This window comes from Squalius cephalus, assembly GCF_949319135.1.
Source record: "Squalius cephalus genome assembly, chromosome: 10".
In the NCBI taxonomy this organism is placed as follows: Eukaryota; Metazoa; Chordata; class Actinopteri; order Cypriniformes; family Leuciscidae; genus Squalius; species Squalius cephalus.
The window spans coordinates 8,417,997-8,442,568 of NC_137131.1; the positions used below are offsets into that span (position 1 = coordinate 8,417,997).

At 37.1% G+C, this 24,572-nt stretch overlaps 1 protein-coding gene across 3 annotated transcripts in view; it reads left to right on the forward strand.

Moving 5' to 3' along the window:
• pdzrn3b (PDZ domain containing RING finger 3b) overlaps positions 1 to 24,572 on the forward strand; it is a 90,703-nt gene that overhangs the window by 59,437 nt on the left and 6,694 nt on the right. For 2 of the 3 annotated variants that reach the window (XM_079882529.1, XM_079882531.1), the window contains 2 exons: positions 22,543 to 22,796; positions 23,689 to 23,776. In XM_079882529.1, the coding sequence (XP_079738655.1) occupies positions 22,543 to 22,796; positions 23,689 to 23,776 (342 nt within the window). Of the gene's footprint in view, positions 1 to 9,005; positions 9,330 to 22,542; positions 22,797 to 23,688; positions 23,777 to 24,572 lie in introns of those variants that run through there. The other variant, XM_079882530.1, reaches the window with a different exon arrangement.

Consider the following 24,572-nt stretch of genomic DNA (forward strand, 5'->3'; position numbering starts at 1 on the left):
TTACATTATTATATTATATTACATTATTACATTTTATTCAAATTTATTTTTATTTACATTTTCTTTTTATTATTAATTGTTGTATATTATTAATTTATATTTAACATATAATATTGTTTAGAATGCTTTATATAAATATATAGCCCATAGCACATGAAAATAATGAAATTTGATAGTTATGTGCTATTAATGTTTTTTATTAATTTAATTGTTAAAGTGTGTGTGTGTGTGTGTGTGTGTGTGTGTGTGTGTGTGTGTGTGTGTGTGTGTGTGTGTGTGAAATATAAATGTAATGAATTGTATTGTCTCCTCTCTTGTGTCTTTCATTTGATCGTTTATTGAAGTTAACAGCTAGATTGTATTCTTGAGGTAAATGTCTTCTCTAGTGTTTGTGTGTTAGAGGAGTGCATTGTGCATAAACCTGTATTTCACATAAACTGTTCCCTGTGATTCTTCAGACAACATAAAAACTGTCCTATCTTAACACTCATAAGGAGGCATCAGTCTGTTAGCACACACACAGAGAAAGGTGTTGTCTCCCCTTAGGCATTGAACTGTTTGTGTATGTGTTAGCAACTGTGTGGCACATATTGGCTGGTGGAGATGCTCATTTTTCTATTTGCAAAACACACTCTCTCTCACTCTTTGGCTCACTCACTCACTCACGTTCTTTCTTTGTCTGACAGCCGAAGGTTAAGACACTCCTCTGTTCCCCTGCTTAATGGAGTCTGATGCCCCTCTAACTGAGCCATAGTATTGTATGCCATAATGACAGCATTTGCAGAGTACTTCAGCACAAATGAAGTTTGAATTGGATGAAAATTATAGGAGCTGGGTCTTTTAAAAGCCTCATACAACCATTCCCCCCCATTCTCAGCCAGGAAAGAGGGGCTATGTGAAGACTAGGGTAAAATTATCTTCAAACAAACAGGCAGCTCTGTATGGGGACAACAGCTCTTAGGGAATTAGAGCCACGCTAATAACCCTGGAGTAAGGGAACACTGCGGCGTTCGCTAATGGGGAAACCGGCGCTTTGTTGCTGGTGGTTTTTCTTAAAGACATTTGAAAGAAACAACAAGTACACTCAAAAGCTCCCAAATGACAGTATTGATTAGCTTTTGTCGCTGTTCTTCTGCTTTTGAAAACGTCTTTAAAGCACTTGTTCGTTTTTACCACACACAGTTTCGCACAATTAGCACTCGTGAATTAATAAGGCTGTTTAATCTGAAGGTTTTTTTTTTTTAACAAAAACTTGACTCAACAAAAATCATTATCCTTTATCCCCCTTTTTCATGAATGTTCTTCAGAAGTCAATATTGGCTAACCTTTTGGAAAATAAGACATTGAATAATGGAAATTGTTACAAATGAATTTTTCATGAACGCTAAAATGATTAGAGACTGCAGTCTAAACCCCTAGACGACTGTGTTTCAATGCGGAGAAGCAAATCCGGGGTGAAGATTTGATAAATTGCACTTTGATTGTTATCTGATTACACTTTGACATGTTATCTAATTTGAAGCGACTCACTAACAAGATTTGTATTGTCTGAAGGGGATCTGTCTGGAGAAAAATACAAACAGGAAGTGCGATAGCACAAAGTGAGCGGACAGTGTAGACCCTGTTGGAGCAATTATGTTCAGTATGAATTTGATATTGTGATGTATACACTGCTTGGCCAAAAAAAAAAAAAAAGTTGTTGTTTGGATTTAAATGGGCAAATCATGAAATCATGAAGTCAATGATGAAATTACAGCATTTATTTCTATCTAGATGTGCGTCCATATTTGGTCAAGATCTTGTATTGACAAGGGGAGTCCAGCACTCTGTAAAGTCTCCTCCAGCAAAGACTTTCAATGAATTTAAGGTCTGGACTCAGAGGTGCCAATTCATATGTGAAAATTATTCTTCATGCTCCCGCTTATAACCATTCTTTCACAATTTGAGCCTGATGAATCTTGACATTGTCATCCTGGAATATAACCATGATGTGTACACACTCCATCAGTTAGGGTTAGAACTGTTGCCAAACATATAATATGCAAGAAACATTAATATTACTGCAATAATGATCCAATCATTGACTCTTAAGCATTTGCCTATTTAAATCCAAGCAGAATTAAAATCCAAAATTATTTTCTATATACTTCACTGAATTAAAAATTAAACTCCTGGTAAGACCACAGTTAAAATATGCAGTTTTTATGGTGTTACTATTTTATGTTATTGCAAACATAATTTCAAAAAATTGATTCAAATTAATTTTCTGGCTAGCAACTAGTAGCTGTCATGCATAAAATGGTATTTAAATGAATTGTTCGCCAAAAAATGTAAGTACAATACCACCATTTGAAAAATAGTTCTGTGCTACCAGTACTCTGAGGCTTGGGTACCACTACAGATTAGTTTTTGTTGTTGCTGCTGTTTTTTATAGTGGTGCCCTCAAAGTCATATAAAGGTGAAAATAGTACATTATTGTAAGTAGACATGGCTCAGCATCACGATCACCCATAGAGCTCATAAAAGACAACATCTTGCAACTTTTTTTTTTTTAAATCCTATATATAAGTAATCAGAATAGAAATGTACAGGGCATGTCAGAGGTAATCCCAAAAGCCTGTAGTAGAGGACATATCTCCTAAAAATTCCCTGATCGGATTGCAGTGCATAAATGCTTGGAAGACTAAACAGATTATTTTCTACTTCTTTTTTCTATATAATCATCTCTGACTTTTTTTTCTTTCTTTTTTCCAGATGTTGACAAGGTTTTTGTGTAACCTCAATGGCCCCTGCTGTCCTGTTTGGGATATTTAAACAATGATTTCTAACTTAATGATAAATGGCTTGTATTTTTGCTTATTTCTAAATCACTTTGGGTAAAAACACATGTTAAATGAAGACAGCAGATTCTATCTAATGAGGACCACTGATTGTCATGCCAAGGTCTAAATTCATAAATCACCTCATTCAACAACTACAGATCATGCCTGTGCTAATTTAAGATCAGATGTTGTTGATTCTGCATATAATCAGATTAAGTGACTCTAAAATACTGCAAAACTGATCGAGAAGCAACGTTGCTTTTGTGAAACGCTTGATAAAACTCGCTCCCAGCGCATTAAGAGCCACGAGCTGAATATCAAATCTTTTAATATCCTGTCTAATAGTGGTGGTGACAAGCACTGGGAGTTAGGAATGTCATGGCATTTAGATAATGAACCGTAAATATTGTTTTATTAGGGTTGGGTTTGCAAGAGAGGAGGTTTTATTGTGGCAAAGGTTAGACCCTGATTTTAATGCCCTTATTATAGTCGTTAATTCCGCTTTGTGCCGGCGAGGGCGAATGACTGCTCGCTGGAATCCAGCCATGGCCGAAGACATATTAGATGTGCCAGTCAGAGGCTGAGAATGAACTTACCTCAGTTAAGTCCCACCTCTGTCATCACCTCTGCCAATTTATTCACATCTAAATCCGTTTTTATCCTTTCAGCGTGGAGTCTGACAGCTTTTCACTATCAGTTCTTCATTTATTATGAGTCCTCAACCCCATTTTAGGACTTTTTCTGGCTTTGTCACTGGAAAAATCCTTCCAAATGGTTGCCGGTGTCTTAATAGTTTCAGGTGTGTGCTTTTGTGCCTCGGTTGTGAGATATCTTGATGGCTTCTGAAGATAGTATTTGCTTTCTCTCTCTCTCTCTCTCTCTCTCTCTCTCTCTCTCTCTCTCTCTCTCTCTCTCTCTCTCTCTCTCTCTCTATTGGGTGTGTGTGTGTGTATATATATATATTCTGTATTTTTTTCTACATCATCTTGGTGACATCAGCAAATTTTGCAACAATTGTTAACGCTAACATAGACATTGTTTTATCAAAATTACTAAAGTTACTTTTGATAAAAGCATCAGCAAGAATGTGTTAAGCTACAAATCCATCATCCATCAATCAATCAATTTTGAATTGCAATGTTTTTTATGAATGTATGGAGTAGTTTTGTTGTAAAATAAAAAAAAAATATTTAAAAAGCAAACATTTATAAAAATAAATATATTTTAATAAATTAATAAAAAGTTAATAAAGCAACAAAAAAAATTTATATTTCTATTAAGGAAATATCGTCACCTTGTATCTTCAAAAATGCTACTTTTCATGAAAAAACACTGCATTTCTTTTAAATAATTAAACACAGTGTTGTCAAAGTTGACATTAAGGCTTTATACTGTATGTAGGCAGACACTTGCAAGTGTCATCAGATCATTAACATTTGACCTAAATCAAGCTCAAATGGAGAATTTTGTACGTTTTCATCAATTTCCAGGTTATTAAGTTTATTGTGCTATATGTAATTGTTTTTGTCATTTGGCAAATCTCATGTTATTAAAACTGAAGTGCTACACACAGGCTATTTAAGACGGTATTGACTTTGATTCGACGACAGATTCCAGACTAAGACACTCTTCTCCGCTTCTCAAATGCATAACACATTAGCCTTTATATAGTGTTTTTAGAGTTAAGAAATGCTATACTTATTCAAATAACCAGTTCTTCATTTACCCTTGCATTGCAAACAAGCAAAGACTGTTAAAACTGAATGAGGTACTTCATTCAAGGTAGAAGTGTCAGTTCAATGTCATATTATCTTAAAATAATATTTTTTGTGCAGTTCTTTTTATTTGGTCAAGGTTTATTTTCCGATAATGACCGGCTGGTACTTGATGATACTGAAATATAATTTATTTATATATAAAATGATACTTTATTCTGCATCATTGAAACACAAGCTTGCGTCATTCAAACTTTCAGAAACTGTTAAAATGCTCCCTGAGTGATATGGTGCTGAGATTTCTCTTTCTCTTTGTTTATCGTGTTCTCATCATCTTGTGTTTGTCCATCACTGCAGTGCCCTCTCCTCCCCCACCATGTATCTTGCTCTTTAAACTCTACCCCGCTATAAAAGTGTGATGAGCACCTTTGAATCTCTCTTTCTTCCTCGCAGAGCTTAAACTGTCCGGTAGGGAGAGTGATAGTGTGACATTTAGCCTAGTGGTACGTCAGAAATGCCAGGGCACGGCTCCATTAACTCCAAACCAAACCTGGGCTGAACTCTGATCTCCAACTCAAGTTGCAGGGAGATACAGCTTGTCATGTATTGTCACTGAGAAACAAGGGGTTGTTCCAGACTAGTTTAGTAGACTTTTTGAGTTTATAAGATATATTAATTACTTTGAATCAACTTAAACACATGTTAGACCAACAATTTTTCCAATTCCCCCATTAGTCTAATAGAGTGTGAACAATTCCATATTGAGCATTGTTGCTGATTTGTTAAAGGTTTGAGAGTTACCTGCATGCAAATTATGTTACATACCAGGACATTATGGGGTTACTAGGGCGGGCATTGACACAATTTTCACAATTCGGTTCATTTCAGTTGGATTCAATATCGATTAATTGGGGCCTATCAGGTACAGTACATGGCAAATTTCCTCAAGGAAAAAACAATCTCTCTCAACTAATGTTGTAAAGTACACTGGGAACCTCACTTGATTTTGCACATAAGGAAGTTTTTATTGTAATACATTTATTATAATTATAATAATAAATTTTTAATGACATAATTATGTTTCTACTTATTTTTGATGGATTTAAGGTTAAGGTTTAAGATACAGTGAATATGTATTAAAGTGTATATATTTAGCTAAAATAATTTTTCTTGCTGACTAACAAGTTTTGAATGGTTATTCTGAGGTAAATGTAACGTGACTTTTTTTTACAAGCTTGTTTATTGTTGTCTTTTGGCAGTGTACAGATTTCGGTAAATTGTACTTTATCTTTCAACATACCTTCTGATGTTCATTGAAGTTTATTTTGTGCTGTAACTAGTAGTAAAGGGACAGAGATTATCGGTTCACGTGCGCTTTGTGCTGCCGCTTTGTTTGATCAGCGATCTGTCATGTCACATTATAGAGCGCCAAAACGGTATTTATCATTTGAAATTCGTAATAAAATTGAGAGAATTTGAAAGTTGTTTTATATCAGACGCAACAAAGCACAAAGCTCACTGATATCTACAATTTTGTTCATTCATCAACTGAAAACAGCATAGACTGAAAGATTGATTCTTAGGATTAAAGAATCGATATCGGTTCTTCAAAATGAGAATCGATTAAAGTCGAGTAATCTGTATATTTAACCCAGTCCTAGTGGTTACTGTTATATGATAATTGTTTTGCTGTTATTTATACCAATATAAAGATATATATAAAAATATTGAAGAGTTCTCTTTATTTTAAATGTCATATAAAACTATATAAAAAGAATACAATAATGACTGATGTAAAAATTCAACCTGAAATTAATGCAAGTACCTCCTTAGAGTTGGATTCAAAGTGTGGTTTTTAAACAAAGAATCCTTGCCCCCCTGTTGTGGCTGTTAAAACATCAACAGAGACAACTGTTAAACCGGGTCCAATGGGGCCACAGCGAGACATCTGGAGGAACAGGCGATGAATATAAATGTTTGCATCAGAGCTTAAACCCCGGGCAGGACGGCAGTGCTCTCCCAGTGCCGGTGTTGTCTTAATTAAAGTGGGGGTGATGTAGCCGCCGCCACCTCCTGTCAACTCACCTCCTCTCTGGCCCTTCCTCCACCTCCCATGTGGCTCGTGACACCCCGAGAAACATCATTATCTGGGACTTGGGCTGCCTCTTTTGTTTGGCTCAGGCAACAGGAGTCCTACTTTCACTAATGGCCATTTTTTTTTATATTTTTCTTTTGTCTTTTTTTTCTTTCTTTTTCAGAATTTAAAGATCAAGAGTCTGGTAAAAAATAAGTTCCCTAGGGAAAGAGGCGAAGTGTTCTGCTGGCAAAATAGCATATATATTTATATATATGCTATTTATTATTGTCGTTCTTGTCACTGGCGTTATTCTGTGAGTGCAAGTGTATAAGTTTGAATGTATGAGAGTCGTGCCTATATTGCAATCTTCTTGCTGGAGGTGAGATCAGTCGAGAGTCTGTAAATCTCTTCGATCATTTCAGCCTTAAGCAGGTCAGAGGTTAATCCATACACGCTTCTATCAAGGCCAAACAATACCTCTAAGGATGGAAGATAGAAAAATGAAGATGATAAAAAGAAAGAATGACATTCAAATGATGGTACCGTGCCTTCAAATAAACCAAACCCTTATTATCTGCTCGGCATGATGCTTCTCGCAGTCCTTTGTTTTCTCCAGGAGCTTTTATAACAAATCATTTGATCTCAAGCATTCAGGGCTGTCAATCATTCCAAAACCAGAGATGTTGGAAGGGGATTATGCTTGCATTGAGAGAGGACAACAGGACGGTCCAGGAATGATGTAAACATTGGAAGTGGAATAATCCTATGGAGCTAGACTGTGAAATGGCAGGAAACCGGGAGAGTTAAGTATCATATGGAAACATCTGGTCAGAGGAAATCCCACCACCAGATTAAACATAAACATACATAGAAACACTTCAGTTCTCATCCTAGTTCCTCTCTCAGAGACTGGTAGGAAAGGATGGTCCATGCCAACTACCTTCCTGTGCTGCTCCCTCATGACATTCCCGGTCAATGAGATGATGGCTCAAACAGGGCAGAGGCAGCTTAAACTCGCGTCTGAAATAATATTTTCTTATCTGATAACCCTGAATATACAACAAGGCAAGCCATTTTTGATATCTTTGGACTGCAAAACGTGTTAATGAAAATACAAAGACACATGTGGAATGTGGACAGACATTCAGCTGTCATGCCATGAAGTATTAACATGCTCTCTTTATTCCTCTATATATTGCATTCGAAATACCCATTGATATCAACTCTTGTTGTTTCTTGACTTCTATGTTGTATTACCACTAGAGATGCACATCGGCCAGTGTTGAATGATGTTGAATATTTAATTGTGCAAATGCATTTAGATGATCTTTGTGTCATTGCTTAAATTTTATTTTTTAAAACAGTAAGTTAATAACACTGATAAATTAAATATTTATTAAATCATGCTGTAATGCCTAAATTCATGTGTATCATTTTAAAATGAATGATTTATTTATTTTGTATAGATAGGTTTGTGTTCTTTGGATTAAGGGGCGCACTTGGCAGTAGTCATTCAATCATTCAATCATTCATTCAATCAGAATTGGCAACATGATTGACAAAGTTGAGGATGCAAATTATCTCTTTGTCAAGTAAGAGTGCCTACTAGCAACCTGTAGTACAGCAATGCCCCATTAGTGAATGAAATTATATCTTAGTTCCCCTTGCGTGAATAAGGAACACTGCCCCAGCACAGTTCAACATTCTTCTAATTGGCACTTATGTTTGGTTGGTTGAGTGGCACCACAGTGTTGGACATGGCCGATGCCAGGTCTGCACTGCCCTATTGTCAGCTATGGTGCCGTAAAGGGCAACTCACACATTAGCATGGAACCAAAAGCACAGTGTCGTTTTGCATCAGTCACCTCAGCCTGGTCGTTGAGGTGAAAGGAAACATTCGGTCTTTAGATTTGTTTGCTTGGCCGTTAGCCCACTTATTAAAAACCCCCAAGGATTGCCCCGATTATTTTTTATAGTCCTCATGCATGATGTATACCAAAGGTCACAGAAATAAAGACAAAACTGAATGTTTACTCTGCTCATTGTTTTTTATAATTTATTGAAAAATTATATTAGTGGAGAAAAGAAAATCTTACTTGAGTGCTTCTCTTTTGTTGCATTAACAATTGTTGTCTCAAATTAATTCAATTTGCATAATTATCAGACCCCATTCGGCAGTCGTTGTTGTTGGCATAATGCCTTTGCGTTTACACATCAGGTGGAACGAGTAATAAATTAATCTTGAGCAGACTTAAATGCACCCAAATCACCATTTACACACAGCAGCACTGTAGGACAGCCCCCCTATGAATATTCAATGAGGTGGTGCTTAATATGCATGAGTGGGCGTGCATAAGTAGTAGAGTGTTGCCGATGTAAGCAGACCGATCCAGAGAGGGGGACTGACTCAGACCTTCATGCACACACTCATACTGAATGATAAAGCTTGCTGGAGAGCTTGTGCAAATCTTACAGAATAAAGGAAGTGAGAAACACTGACAAAGGAGGAGGAAGAGAAAAGACAAGGTGTATGGTCAAGAGGGCAGCCACATGTGACAGAGAAAGAGAGAGAGAGCCAGAGGGAGGGAGCGCACTGAGTTCCTGCTCTCCTCCAAGAGAAAAATTAGATGGTCTGATCTGTCCATGATGGGGTGCAGAGTCTGTACTCTACAGAAGCCTCAAGAGCAATACAAACTCCTGTATGAAGTATGCCAGGTAACTGATCTCTTTTTTTCTCTCACAGGAAGTTGTTCGTTGGAATTAATCTCAATCATTTTATGAATAATGCATGATAACTTCAAGGTGGCGCCATGCATGAATCTTAGTGGACTTTTATTTCATGGTCATGTTGAGTTGTTTTTGATAATCAATCATTTTTTTAATAATATACAAACATTTAATTCATATTTATGAAAGTATTTTCTGACAGAATGAAGAGTGATGATGTGACACTGTGTAGTCCATATTCTTGAGTTATGTGACTGTGGTTGGGATAGCTTGAATTGAGTGTGACAGACAGTTTATGATTCGTCATGTTACAGGGTTGATGTGTGGATAGATCTCAGTCCATCTTCTCTATTTAAAGCAGCTAACTTTTCCATTCTTGGGCTGATTGTCACTGTTGTTTAATCGCTGACCATCTATTTGGCGTGGTTAGATTTGAGCCAAATACAAAAATGACTGTTGCTTTTGTTTCTTGTTATGTGTTTGGTATAATAAGTATAAAGTGGGTTATTGGCAGATTATTGATACATGCATATATATAAATTGTAATAACAACATGGGTGTCTGGAATTTTTATTGGTGAGCTCATTAATGTATTCGTCAGATATTTCTGAACCTGTGCCATGTCGTGCATCATGTATGAACTGTGTCCTTGTGAGCAGTGTGTTATTGTTTGACATTGTTGTCAGCTCTGATTTAATTTCCTGTGGTTTTTTTTATCCTGACGCTTACAGCTTTAGGATGTCTGACACAATATCGCCGGGAGGCTGTAGATGCAAGCCAGTAGGGGGCCTCTGAGAACACGGCAGGACACATGCTCTTACTTATACTTATGTAAATGTGCACCCATAAACACATTATCACAGAAATTGACAGTTATCAACAAATTTTAACCTGAATTATATGTTCCAAATTGGGGGCTTCTTGTTGATTTAAAAAGCTCACACAAAATAAAACATGTTAATTTATTCAATTCCTGATAAAAGAACCCTAGAATCGCTACTTCTTGTGGATCTCAGGCATGAAAGCATCCAAGAAGATTGTACAACCACATGTTTAGCACTTCCTCGCCTACTAAGGGATGCATTCTTGGTGTCTGTATGGTGTGTAAGGTGCTTTCAGTAAATCTAATGAGTGGCCTGGCCACTTCGTCTTCTCCTTTCACTATATTCCACAGTGGCTGTTTCTCTGCATTAGCTGTTGATGACAGAGCAGTCACTATTGTGAAAGACTTCGCTTTGATCATACAGACTGTGTGAAAGCGGGACTAAAAGCTTTTTCTCCCGCTAAGGGCCGAGCAAATATATACGTGTATTTGTGTGAGCACTACAACAATAAATGGTCTCTGTTTGTTAACAACCCAACAGCCGATGTTGGGCTTCAAAGGAAGCGTCAGCCTTTTCAAATCACTCCCTGTTGAAAAAAAAACCCAAAATACCCTGAATGAAATTAGAAAAGAGACAAAGACATATTGGGCCCATCATATGAGCTCTTTATTCGACCCACTCCTCCATTCGACTGCATCTGTCATGCTGCAGTCAATTACTTTTGATTGACAGGCTGTTAGTTAAGAGAACCATACCGGTTTCTCTATTGGTACTTTCATTTTGTCAGTTACTCGAAGCCGGATCATCACATGCCTGAGAAAAGATTTGTCAGACAAAGATGCTCATCCATGTTTAACATCAGATGGCGTTCGTTACACCTCACATAATGTTGATGTGTCATCTGAGAAGATTTGATATTACTGTTATCTGTACTGGTTGTAGATGTTGCAGCTGTTTTTGCCATTTTTGTCTGGGGTAATACGTCAAAGAGAGACACCATTTTTCTGTGCTGAATGAGACATTGTGACATTGCTGAAATTAGATATGATGAGCAGTTGACTTTTACCAAAACAAGCATCAAACAGAGACATATCAGAAGAGAGAAGACGTCCCTGCTGAAAGCAACAGCATAGGACGCGTTCTTTTGTTCCTAACACAGGACGCGTTTAAAACCAGGTAGACAGAGCACCGCTGAATCGTTCAATCTCTATCCCAGGCTTTCCAGGACTAATATAGTTTCATGTTTGATAACTGTTATACAGAACCGATTAATAATTATTGTTGAGTTTTTACAACATTACACAACAAGAAAAAATATGCATTATGAAAATGTATAATGATGATATTAATGTTAATACAATTTATATATTTATAGTATATTTAAGCAATTTTATATATATATATATATATATATATATATATATATAAATTATCAGTTTTTAACCTGGAAATAACCTTGAAATTTCTAATCCTTTTCCAGAAATCAACTTAAAAAGGTCATGGCAAATCATATAACTGTGTTCAAAAAGTGCAGCAACCACAAACAGCATTAAATTGTATATATTCTGTATGTTATTCTATTTATATACATACAGTATATTATTGCCTGTATGTTGTAATATTATAAAATCAACAATCGTGATGGGAAAGTATATTGTTCATGTATACTGCAAAGGTATACCACAGGCAGATAATGGAGTCTTTGTGATGTCCGATCGGTCCGTCTCACACAGACAGTAGGTGCCTGGAGAAGTATGTGGCAGAGGGGGTTGTTGTTTCGTGGGGTAATGTTGAGAGTGCTTTTGGCTGGCGTCGGGGTCATTCACAATTAAGGCCTGTGAGTGGCGGCAGGATGTCGCTGGGCTTTAATGAATAGAGTGAAAGACTCATTTGAAGTGTGAAAGTGATCTGTTGACTCATCCTTTCCCAGGCGCCCGCTTACCCATGTGTCCGGCTGACCTCTCCAAGCATGTGTGTAAACACACGTGTGTTGTAGATTGTGACATGGAATTGCGTTATTGCAATGGATTGATATTGGTCTTGGGGATTTAAACAGCTTTTCTGGAAATTAGATGTTATTGGGGAGATCTGGAGATTTGTCAGAATGTGTGTGGTTCATTGGATGGCATATAGAGGGGATCAGGCTTCTGACTGGGCCCATCCCCAGATAATACACACAGATCCTCTTCATTAGGGTGTCTGGCACTCTCTCTCTTTCTCTTGCTGTCTCTCTCTCTCTCTCTCTCTTTTAGAGCTCCTCAGAGGCTAACTGATAGAGAGGGATGCCTCCTCCTCCTCACATAAACACATACTCATTCATATACCTATTCATGGGCACCCAGAAATATTTACACAGGCCGTGTGCTCCAGGATACACTACAAATAACTCTAGACATGGGAATCTGAAATTAACACATGCATTGCTTTTATATGTATGACCATAAATGACGGAGTATTGTAAGTCGAAAAAAAAGAAAAAATCCTCCAAAACGCACCGGCACGTCAACCCCAGAGGGTTAATCATGCTCTTCAACCTGTGTGTAAATTCTGTTAGAAGGAATTCTGATATCATGGGAGCAATTCAAGCATAAAGCTTTGTCTAAGTGCAAGTATTGACATATGTGATTAATTTGATTATTTAATCAATTGGCAGCCCAAAATTTACTGTTTCTTTCTAATTATAGTGCCGTTTATTATTACAAATCTCTTGCGTTGGACATGGTGAAAGGAATAAATTCAAACTGATAACACATGACATGTTTGACTAATTCGTTCAAAAGAATCAGTTCATGAGATTACTTTTATTTGTGAATCAGACTACACTGGTTGCTGTATGCTTATTCCTATTGTTTTCTATGTGGTCTTTGTATTTTTTCATGTTTTACCGCTGAATAGTGCAATGAAGTAGTGAAGTAGTGCACTGTCAAAGTATTTTTATGATATTCTGTTTTACTCTGATATTCTATTTCAAATAATTGCTGTTCTTTTGAACTTTGTTTATCAAAGAATTCTGAAACAAGGTATCACGGTTTCCACAAAAAAATATTAAGCAGGAAAAAGAAACTGTTTCCAACATTAAGGTGAGACACTTCAAGTAAAATGCATCGGTTTATGCATCAGTCAATTTAGAAATGTTGGGCTATTTGGCATTTCATAAAGTGTTGTTAACATCCAAAATACACTTTTAAGTGTTGCTTTTCAGAAGTCTCCAATTCAGTAGCACTTACATATACCAAGCTTTACAGTTTTATTCCTATTTATATTCTGAAGGTTTTTACTGAGGGGGTTGTTTATATATAAGTCACCAGATTTTAGACAAAATTGTATTCCTAAAACAAATGGTGATTAAAGTGATAAAAAGAGATCTCCAAAATCCCCTCTGTAAAAATTGTATAGTGAACTGTAATATGTCAACAAAATGAAGCAAAACTGTTGAACCATTTTAGTTTTTTAGTGGCAAGCATTCATCTTGGAAGAGCAGCTTAGCTTCCACTGTGCTTTTATGTTGTATTCTGGCAACATTTGCCAAAATTCTGTGTTTAAAACCAGGTTCAGTTGGCCTATTGATTTCAGTGTAGCGGCCCCATTTAACAAAACCGCTCACAGGAAAAGAGAATTAGTCCCTGTGAAGCTACAGGTCGAAAGAAGGTCATTTTCCCCTTCAGTTAAGATAATTAGAACCGAGAGAGGACGCAGCGAGCTTGCCTCGCCATCCCCGAGTAAACTTGATCTCTCTCTTACTGTGCTGAACTCGGTGCTTCAAACAGGAAAGGTATGCACCATGTGGCGATCTAGTCTCCTTTGTCCCTGATGGGCCCATGTTGGCCCATCATGTTGGTGGAGACTGTGTTTGACAGCTCCATGGCTCCTAATCTCCCTAGAAGTGGCCTGTAATGGCCATGGCGCCTGTCTGCACCTCGTGTAAGACCTTCGTTTTAATTAAAGTATCAAAACAGTCAGACTGTTGAAGCTCGGACACAGATTAGGTTTGTATTGGATGAGTGCTAGCTAATGCATTTTTGCTAGTAACTTTACACACTTTGGCAGACTTTTCACGTTCTTCAAAATGTTTGCAGAAATTAAACGTCCCCCAAAGCAAGGCACGTTTATTTATATAGCACATTTCATACACAATGGTAATTCAAAGTGCTCTACATAAAAAGGAATTCAAAATAATCATAACAGATTATTAAGAAATAAAATCAACAATAAAAAGTCACTGAGATCAAACAATAAAAATATTGATTTATATAACTTTTATATATACGAGCTTAATAAAAATGATCATTCTATAAGAAAATTTCAGATGGCACTTAGAGGCTTTTGCATCTGAACTCTTCATATATTAAATATGAATTAAATATATCATGCCATCCATCCATGTCAATGTCGATGGATGGATGGATGGATGGATGGATGGATGGATGGATGGATGGATGGATGGATGGATGGATGGATGGATGAATGGATGGATGGATGGTGGGACTTCAAATACAGAACATACATCCATATGAAATTTTTAATTTGGCATCAGACTGTAATAATTCTGTTACAAAGGATTAATTTGCAAATATTTTGTTCATGTTTGTGTTGCATCGTCTTTTCTAAACTGCTTCCACTATCACAATCCTTCTCGCTATCCCCCTCTTCCCCTAATAAGTCTTTACATTGATGGGATGGAAAACGCTCGTTGCTGTGGGGAAATAGACTGAGCGTAGTCTAGTTATCTTAATCAGGGACAGGTCCTCCCCACAGCGCTTCCACAGCTGCTTCACGCTGTAGCAGGTGGCCAACAGTCTGCTGGCTTACATGCTAACACTTTCCTCTACTGCCATTGATGGGTAGACAAAGCATGGACAGAACATGACAAAGACATACACAAAGTGACATGAAACAGATGGAATGAGACAAATGGGCAGATGAAATACAGACATAACATGTCAATATTGACATGTCATTGACAGTGCTGTAGACGATATTAATTAGCAAAGTAAGGACTTAAGATGAACTGTTTAAGCTGCTCACAGACCCAGTTTGACTAAACATGTTAAGGTACAGACAAAACATATTCAGCATGAAGAAGCAGAAGTTCTGTTTGAAAGCTTAGTGACGTGCCTTGCTGTCTACTGCCTACATAGGAAGCTGCCTTCTTAGACAGTAGCCTAACTGAATTGTAACCTCATAAATGACTGATTTGAAATACTTTCTTAAGCGCAAAAGTTTGTAAGACAAAAAAGCTTTGCCAATTGGGTAAATATAATGAACTTAATTAAAGATAATGTAAATTCTCTGAAAATTTGTATTAACTAACACTAAGAAAATAAACTGTTCTAGAGTTTGCTGTAATATAATTAATAATATATGCAAATGTGTACAAGCAAATGCAATTCTGACCATAAAAAACTCAAAACAAACACAAATATCAGATAGAATTTGAAAAAAATTTCCAATGCATCTTGAGATTTTTGATTTTGCTGTGTATTTTATTTTATTTTATTTTTACAGGGAGACGATACATAGTTTGCAGTAGATTCTCAGTGGAGAATATGAATAGATGAGCATTGTTTTGCCATTAGTCTCCATAAGTCTGGCGCAGACATGATTATGCATGGTGATGGACAAACACAGGTGTGCCCACACGTTTTTATGGACAGCTTTATTTGCACAGATGCATCAGATTCTTTGCAATTAAAATGAAATATGACCAGATTAAGCGTCCCAACTGTCTTTATTTTCACTCGTGATGTTACGTCTGCCATTTGTTCTGTCTAATGCTAGGGGTCAAATATTTTTGCCATCCGTTTTTTAATTACACACAAGGAAATATTAAAAGCAAAGCATGTCAACCTTTATCCATTCTAACCAAAGAAATGACTTAATTCTGAATAATTTATATTAATAGACCCAATTCTGAGAAGCTAAACTGCTGTTAACATTTCCATCATCAGAGAACAGACTTCCACTTCAGAGACTTTTTATTCTTTAGAATGTGATAAGACACAATTTAACAGCATACAATCGAGCGCATGCATGTTGGGGGGAATGGTGACATGCTTCCCTGGTGTCCATGCTGAGTCATGAATAAAACATGCTAACAGAGAAGTTTGAACTCTCTAGACTAGAGCAGTAGGCTGATGAATGCTGATGATGGAGCTATTATATATCATTTATATTCAGAATGAGCACTCTCATAGTGGCTAAATACAAATTGCTGTGCGGCTCACTTTAAAAATATTGGGGCTGCTGTGTCTTAAAGAAGTGCTTTACACATTCATGGGCACTAAAAGCTTGTTGTGCAAGAGTGTGAAGATGGTATTGTCAGCATTTCTAGTGTTAGCTCTCTTTGCCCAGATGGCATCATTTGTCAAATATATGTTTTGTAACATTATATATTCCCCACAGTCCCCACAGATAACATTTAACTAGAACATAAGAGTGTGTGAGTGTCAGCAATTTTGCATACATCTCAATTGTCTGCATGATATTATTATTTTATTTTATATTTTAACCATAACTGCTTTATGTGGGGTCGCAGTGATGCTATTATTAATTTATTTTTATGTATTTATTTATCTTATTCTTGCACTTGCATCAAAAAACCCATATTACTTTATTACTGCTCTGTACCACTGCAACTTATTGGTCTGTTAAATTTTATGTGAGTAGAATAAAATAACTTCAAACCTTGGTTGTAACGTCCTTAGACATTGAGCAAATTTCAATATTAAGATTATTCATATCCGTTGTGCGATGAGGAATTTTTCATTTTTCCTCACTGATCGCATATATTTGGTTACATGATTCTTGTATAAACAGGATTATCTGCAGATTGGCTCTAGATGAGCACAAGCTCAAGAGTGAAAGCAAACTAAACAACAGTGATTAGAAGGCAGTAACTAATTATGCACAGGTGTACTCTTTGACAGTAATTAACATTAAAAGATGAGTCCATGCAGGTGCCACAGAGAGGCAGATGTTTCTGAAGTTCTCGGTTCTGCACTTCTTCTTTACCACATGTAAACCAGCTTTCTCTTCATCTCCACCACTTTGCATTCTCACAAATTCTGGATGTTCACTAATAACTTCCATATGTCTTTACTGTATTTTTCCATAGGAATTGATTTCTTGTTTACCAGACCAGGTTAGGACCAGGCCCAGAAGGGATCTGGACTTTTTCCACATTTTGTTGCACTGATTTTACTGGGGACAATTGCATTATTCCTCAAGCATATTCAAGTACCCAAAATATGGCCTTAAATTCTGCAGAAAGTTCAGTGGGAGATGATTTCATGTGAGCCTGGTTATAACCTCAAACTGCTAGTAAGGTAAGGAACTAGGTGGTAGAGTTTGGGAAACTGTATTTCCTCAAACGGAAAGTAGCAGACAACTCATTATAGGAGACAGGAAGCTTGAAGGAAGTGATTTAGCCTCCTACTATTGATCCTCTGTGGATAACAGAAGGTCTCATGCTTAAACAGGATTAAGAGCAAGTAAACAGCGGCGTCTTTTAGCAGGCGTCCATGCTTATCAGGGGCATTAGTTTCCCTCTGTTTGCTGCTTAATCCACACTGAGATGGCATGCCGCAGCGTATAAAGGTTGCTGTGTTTCAAGTCAGTCAGAACTGTAAGAAGGTTTCCTCATTCTGAATGACATAACACACACACAGACATACACATCTTCTAGACCATATCAAACCCTGCCAGATTGCAAACCCCCCTCCCCCATTTTTTCTTTAAGACTGTTATGTTTGGAAGAAAAGAGGAATTAAGTCCCTGGACAGAACTAACACATGGTGAGAATGTTCTTTCAGGGATTCTGGGAATAAAGCCTTAAAGTGTTCGTTCACCCAAGAAATGAAAATTCTGTCATCATTTACTCCCCTCATGTCGTTCCAAACTCGTAAGACTTTCGTTCATCTTCAGAAAACAAATGTAGATATGTTTAATGAAATCGGAGAGATTTCTGTCCCTCTGTTGACAATTTGCCACTTTGACATTTCAAAAAGTTAATAAAGAGATTGTAAAACTATCCATATGAATTGAGCTGTTTAGTCCAAATTTTCTGAAGAGACTCGATCGCTTTATATGATGAACAGATTGAATTTAGACATTTATTCACATATAAACATTTATCAACTCACACGTCAGTTGTGGTAAACGCAAGCTCAAGCATGTTCTCTTAATATGCAAGAACCAATGAGCTTCATTCCTGTGTGTTACGCAGCATGTTTGAGCTTCTGCAAGAACCAATGAGGTTCATTCATGTGTGTTACGCAGCATGTTTGAGCTTCTGCAAGAACCAATGAGGTTCATTCATGTGTGTTACACAGCATGTTTGAGCTTCAGCAAGAACCAATGAGGTTCATTCCTGTGTGTTACGCAGCATGTTTGAGCTTCAGCAAGAACCAGTGAGGTTCATTCTCACACGTCAAGCAGGATCGGTTGAGCTTCTATTTATGTTCGCTAATCAACGTTTATATGTGAATAAAAAGCCTAAATTAAGTATGTTCATCATATAAAGTGATCGTCTCTCTTCAGAAGATTTGGACTAAACTGCTCAGTTCATATGGATTAGTTTTACTATCTCTTTATGAACTTTTTGAAGCGTCAAATTGGTAGTTGCATAGCTGTCAATGGAGGGACAGAAATCGTTAAGATTTAATTAAAAAGATCTTCATTTGTGTTCCGAAGATGAATGAAAGTCATACAGGTTTGGAACAACATGAAGGGTGTGTAATTGATGACATAATTTTTGGGTGAACTAACCCTTTTAAGCTGTCTGTCACATTTTTTATGATGTTCTTCTTAAACTCATACACCTGGTTTCACAGACAGGGCTTAGATTAAGCCAGGATTAGGCCTTAGTTCAATTAGGACATTTAAGTAGCTTTTATATACTGCCTTAGAAAAAAAAAATGACTGGTGTGCATGTTGGGACAAAACAATGGCACTGGCATATTTTAAGATATTTTAAGATATGTCAGAGTAACTTGCTTTCATTTAAAACAGCTCAAACATGCATTTTAGTCTGAGACTAGGCTTAAGCCTTGTCTGTGAAACCGGGGGATAATGTGTAGAATGTAAAACATCCACCTAACTAGAGAAAACTATATCATGGGAAAATCAGAGTTTGATTTGGTATTTGTGAAGCAGACATTGATAATGAAGTTGGAATTGTTTTCCAAGTGAAATGCTCCAGCTGATCTAGTTTTGCATCTGATATTTCTGTGTTGTTGAGTAGTGTTTCCCAATGCATGTTTAATTTGACATTTCATTAAGTTTATTGATATTTACAAGTAGCGGGAAAAAGGTCCAATCCACCTCACATCAGAAAGGATTGACTTGTTTTATAATTCTGGTACTAACTAGAGTTGGAGTAATGACATGAATTCATTCAGAGCCTTGAATTCCTTATGAATTACCTATAATGGTAAATATACCACGCAAATTTGTGATTTAGGTTAGTAGGGCATTTAGTATATTAGAAATAGACTGTAGTCTTGTTTAAGGCCATAATCCAAGACCTAGATCTAGATCAAGACTAAGGATATGTTTAGCTACACTACCATTCAAAACTTTGGGGTCAGTAAGATATAAACAAAAATATTAAGCAGCATGTGAAGTTTATATTTTAGATTTAACTTTTCATATTGTGTCAGTATGAATATTTTTTCTGTATGAATTGTCTAATGCAACTGTATGTCATCCGTGAGTGGTCGTTCCACTGGGTCTGTGTTAAACAGAGTGTGAGGAGGCTCAGTTTTCACTATTCTGGTGTGTATTCCTCAGTGAGACGGTGTCAGAGGTGAGCTGTGTGAATGGGGGTCCCGGTTCCCCCCTTCCCTTTGCTGAAGGGGCAGTGAGGCAGAACGTTTCCAGGGTTGAGGCTTTGTCTCGGGGTCGTGGGCTTCGAGGAGGAGAGGGATTCCTAAACACTTAAGTCTTACCGTGAACCAGACGGACACACAAAAAGGGATGATTGTGTTATTGACCTAGCTGATGGAGAAAGAGAGAGGAAAAGAAAATCTATACAGAATTGAATACAAGGAGTTAACAGTTGAAAGGTAAAATAAAGAAAAAAAGATTTGCCATCTTCTGTAACAAAAAAAGTAAAAAAAAAAAAAAAAAAGTACCTTGGTGTGTTTTTTTCCGACATGTACCATTGTACTGATACGGTTTTATTTCTAGGTTAGCATTTACTAATTAGTTCCTTTTCAAAAATATATACCATGGGACTACCATGTGGTTTTGAAATGTACCATGGTATGAGATGGTTATGTTGTGGTACTTTGAAATATACTTTGGTACTGAAATTAGTTTATAATGGAAGTACCATGTTATCATGTCCAATAAAACATACCTTTGAATTTTTTTATTTTTTTTTTGTAAGTATTTAAATAATGTTGGAAGTACCACAAACTGTAATTACCATAATCATTCAAGGACCATACTATCTGTAAAATGTATGTACCATGGTTTAACCATCTTATACACCTCACTGCACTATTAAACCTCCATACTTTTTAAAGTTAATACTGAATATTGGTTAAAAAAAAATGTAAAAGGCTCTTTTAGTGTTCATTTATGAAGATGGTGAATCTTTGTTTTTTTCTGTTTCGGAAGTTTCAGAGTTTGGATTCATATTGGATGTTCCAATTATCCCTCTAGCTGGGATTAGTTTTAATCCTCTTGGTTATTAGTTAACATATTCCCTCTTCAAAGCTGAAGTGCTCCGGTCCTGCCTGTTTGAAAATCCGAGAATTGGATCCAGCAGCTTGTGAATTAGACTCTATATATTTCTCACAAGTGATTTATTTATTTATAAAGGGAATGGAATGCACAGTGGATTTCAGTGGATACATTTCTAAAAGCTGTGTGAGAGGTGTGATTCTGCGGACAAGTTGCAGAAATGTTTGATGTAAAAGAATATGGCATACAACTAGAGAAATCCATCCATGGCTCAGAAAATTAAGGCTAAACCATTATTTTTAGCCATTATAATATAACCAGTATTTGTATGTAAAAATATGTGTGCCTGCATTTGGAGATATTCACTTTGTGTGCACTAATAAGATGTTTGTGCATTCTCAAACATTGCATCACCCAATTTATTGTGTTTTTTTTTCCCTTGAATTTCATCACACCCTTGTGCTAGTGTGTGTGTGTGTGTGTGTGTGTGTGTGTGTGTGTGTGTGTGTGTGTGTGTGTGTGTGTGTGTGTGTGTGTGTGTGTGTGTGTGTGTGGGGTGTGTTGCATACGAGGCTGTGAATGCCTCAAGCAAAGATCCTATCAAAGCTGTCTCGTCTAGAAATCAAGAATGAACAAATGGGAATGCTGTGTTTGTTGAGACGGGAACATGGGGAAAATCTCTATAAGCTCTGAGATAAGAAAGACGGTTCCACCCAAGGTCAAACACCCTGTTAGCAAACACACTAACAGAAACTGTCATGCTTTTGCAACCTAATGAAGGTGTGCTAGCTGTTCAGTTTAGCTTGACATCACATCAGCCCATACAGGACACTTTTTGGAAATAAATTATGCAATACAACAGCAATAAAATGTATACTTTTTACCACTTTGACAGCATGTTTTTGGACATGTGTTTGTCATTTGATTTAAGCAATTAATTTGTTCTCAGTTATATATTATATAGCCTAAATTTATTTATTTATTTATTTTATTCATATCTGCATTAGAAATTATTAAAAGAATATGGTAATAAGTAATAACTCTTACAAGGTATACATCAAAGTACTAGCATCACTGTGTTGCCTCCATATTGCTTCTTTGTAAGGGTAGCAAGAATCAGTAGGCCTACTGTACAAATCCGTTTTGAAATTTCCCTTTATGCGTGCAGCTCAGACCCCATCTGGCCTTGGTTCTCTGCACTAAAAGATTGCTTTGAACCTCTTCTTTCTCATTTCTTTTCAGCCCTCATCAGCAGTTGCTCTGCTCTTGATTGGTGTGTCATGCTTTGGCCCTGAAGCTCGCATTCATTTCCTCTTGTACAGCTCCCACATCATCTTCCAGGGGGGCCCTCGTCTTCAAATTACTTAGCTAAATTCGTTTCCCCTGGTTCAGTTTGTTTAATGACCCTGATTAATTAGCAAGAGAGAGCTTTCTAATTTATGTTGTTGTTTTGCTGAGTCTATCTTTGACCCCCGAGAGCTGCGAGAGGCACTACAGACGCTTTGTTCTGTTGCAACGGTTGTTTTTATTGCTTTGCTCCCTTGAATTTGTCATCTCAGAGCAGCTCTACTGTTTATAATGGAGTAGTTTGTGTTATGCAGCCTGCTCAGTCATATTCAAAACTCCACACACATTAATGCTTAAACGATTTTTAACATCAGTGCTGTTATGTTTGTCCGTTTCAACAGGTCAATGGAAAGGACTTGTCCAAGGCGACGCACGACCAGGCAGTTGAGGCCTTCCGTATGGCTAAAGAGCCTATCATGGTCCAGGTGCTACGCCGTGCTCCCAGACCCAAACCTACAGGCCCAACTGGGGAAGCGCAGGTAGTGGACATCTGCACCCAGACGGACATCACCTTCCAACATATCATGGCCCTCAGTAAGCTACCTACGTCCTCCCCGCCTGGGGATGTGCTTGAACAGTACCTGCTCCCAGAGGGGTGAGTCTCAACCTCTGGACCAATCAGAATGCATATCACAGATTTCAGTTATGACTGACTCCTAACTAGTGAAGATGGTGCTGTTTATAGCAAAGAGAGTGCTGAGACGAATTGGAAATGTAGCATTTACGTGCCATTGCACATAATTCAGAAGTTGCTCAACCAACCCAACTAGAGTTTAATATACTTGTCACACTAACAGTGTTTTGGCCCAGGGCACAAGATGAAATTAAGTTGCTCTCATTTATTTGGATTTGCATTGTCCTCTCACATCTCACTGCATGTGTCCTCTGGGTTTGTCTCTCACATGTTACTGACAGGAACTTGGTAGCCAAGAGAAAATAATTGAATTGATTTTTTTTCCAAATACGCCAAAATTAAAAAAATAATTTGCTGATATCTAATTTCTGCAGATGCTTGTTTTTATCTTATTAATTATTTTACTATTAAAAGATATGGGTTGAGTTGTCAAAATAGATTATGACCGGTGTTGTTCAACATCATTTTATAAAGTTGATAGTTACAGATCTAAAATCGATTGGATGAGCCATTTAAAAAAAAAAATTATTTGTCTAAAGAATGTTTTTATCATTATTATTATTATTATTATAATAATAAATGAAAATATTTATTGAACATTGCTATTTTTATCACTATTTAGGTTGTTTTATAAAGCAATTATCCACAAGAAACCACATATTCCAATGATTTACTAAGAGTAAAATCCCTTAGACGTGAGATGTGAAATTGGCACCTCCGCCAGCCTTGTAGCATTTCATAGAACGTATGTATTAATCAGCCATCTAAAACTTGAATACAGGGTTCATTTGATAAGCGCCTCTATATTATTGTTCTTTACAGTATGATATGGTTTTGGTTTTGTGTTTTCTAGACACTCTCCTGCTCATGAATACTTCGACCCCAATGATTTCCTCGAGGGAATGCAGCATGAGATGGAAAGAGAGGAGCTAGAGTATGAGGTGATGCCACAGAATCTCTCTCTCTTTACTCCATCTTCTGTCGTCCCTGAAATGTGAATTAAGACATGCTGACGCCAGGCCTGATGCAAACTGTGTCCACTGATCTATTGGTGAATTGACTAACCATACCCTCCATTACCTCACACAGACATTGAAGTGGTCAGCTGTACCGATATCAAGTAGCCTTTTTAGCCTTGTTCCCTTGAACAGATGCGAGACAAGGATTGCATTATTTACTTTTGTCATTGACTTATATATCGGTGATTAGACTGGCGTGATTGATCTGAATGTACAATGAGCATAGACAGATTACACTGTAATGAGAGTGGTAGGCAGTGAGTCATGAGGGGTCACCAGTGAGTTCATAAAGAGATGAAGTTCACAGACTTGTAACAGCAGATGCTCTGCACATAGCCCTCTTAACGACCTCTCATTGGCCTCTGAGGGCCTCCAGGTGCCGCACTGGGGGCCCAGCAGACAGAGATCAACGACCAGGATGGGGCCAATCTGAATGCCCAACAACACCACCACCCACCTGCCTTGTTTATTAATGCTCTCCATTGCACTTAAAGGACAAAGGAAAGATAGTTTTAGATGCTGTGAGGTAGAAATGGATTAATGCATTAAATGTTTTGGGGTCTTTTCATACCATAGTGTAGTGTTGGGAAACATTTGTAATCATGTTATGTAATGAACTAACCAGCTTATCAAATACTTCATCAGCATGGGCACGAGCAAATCCATACTCTAAGAAAAGTCTGAGAGATTTATAATGGACAATTATTGCTTGGCCAAA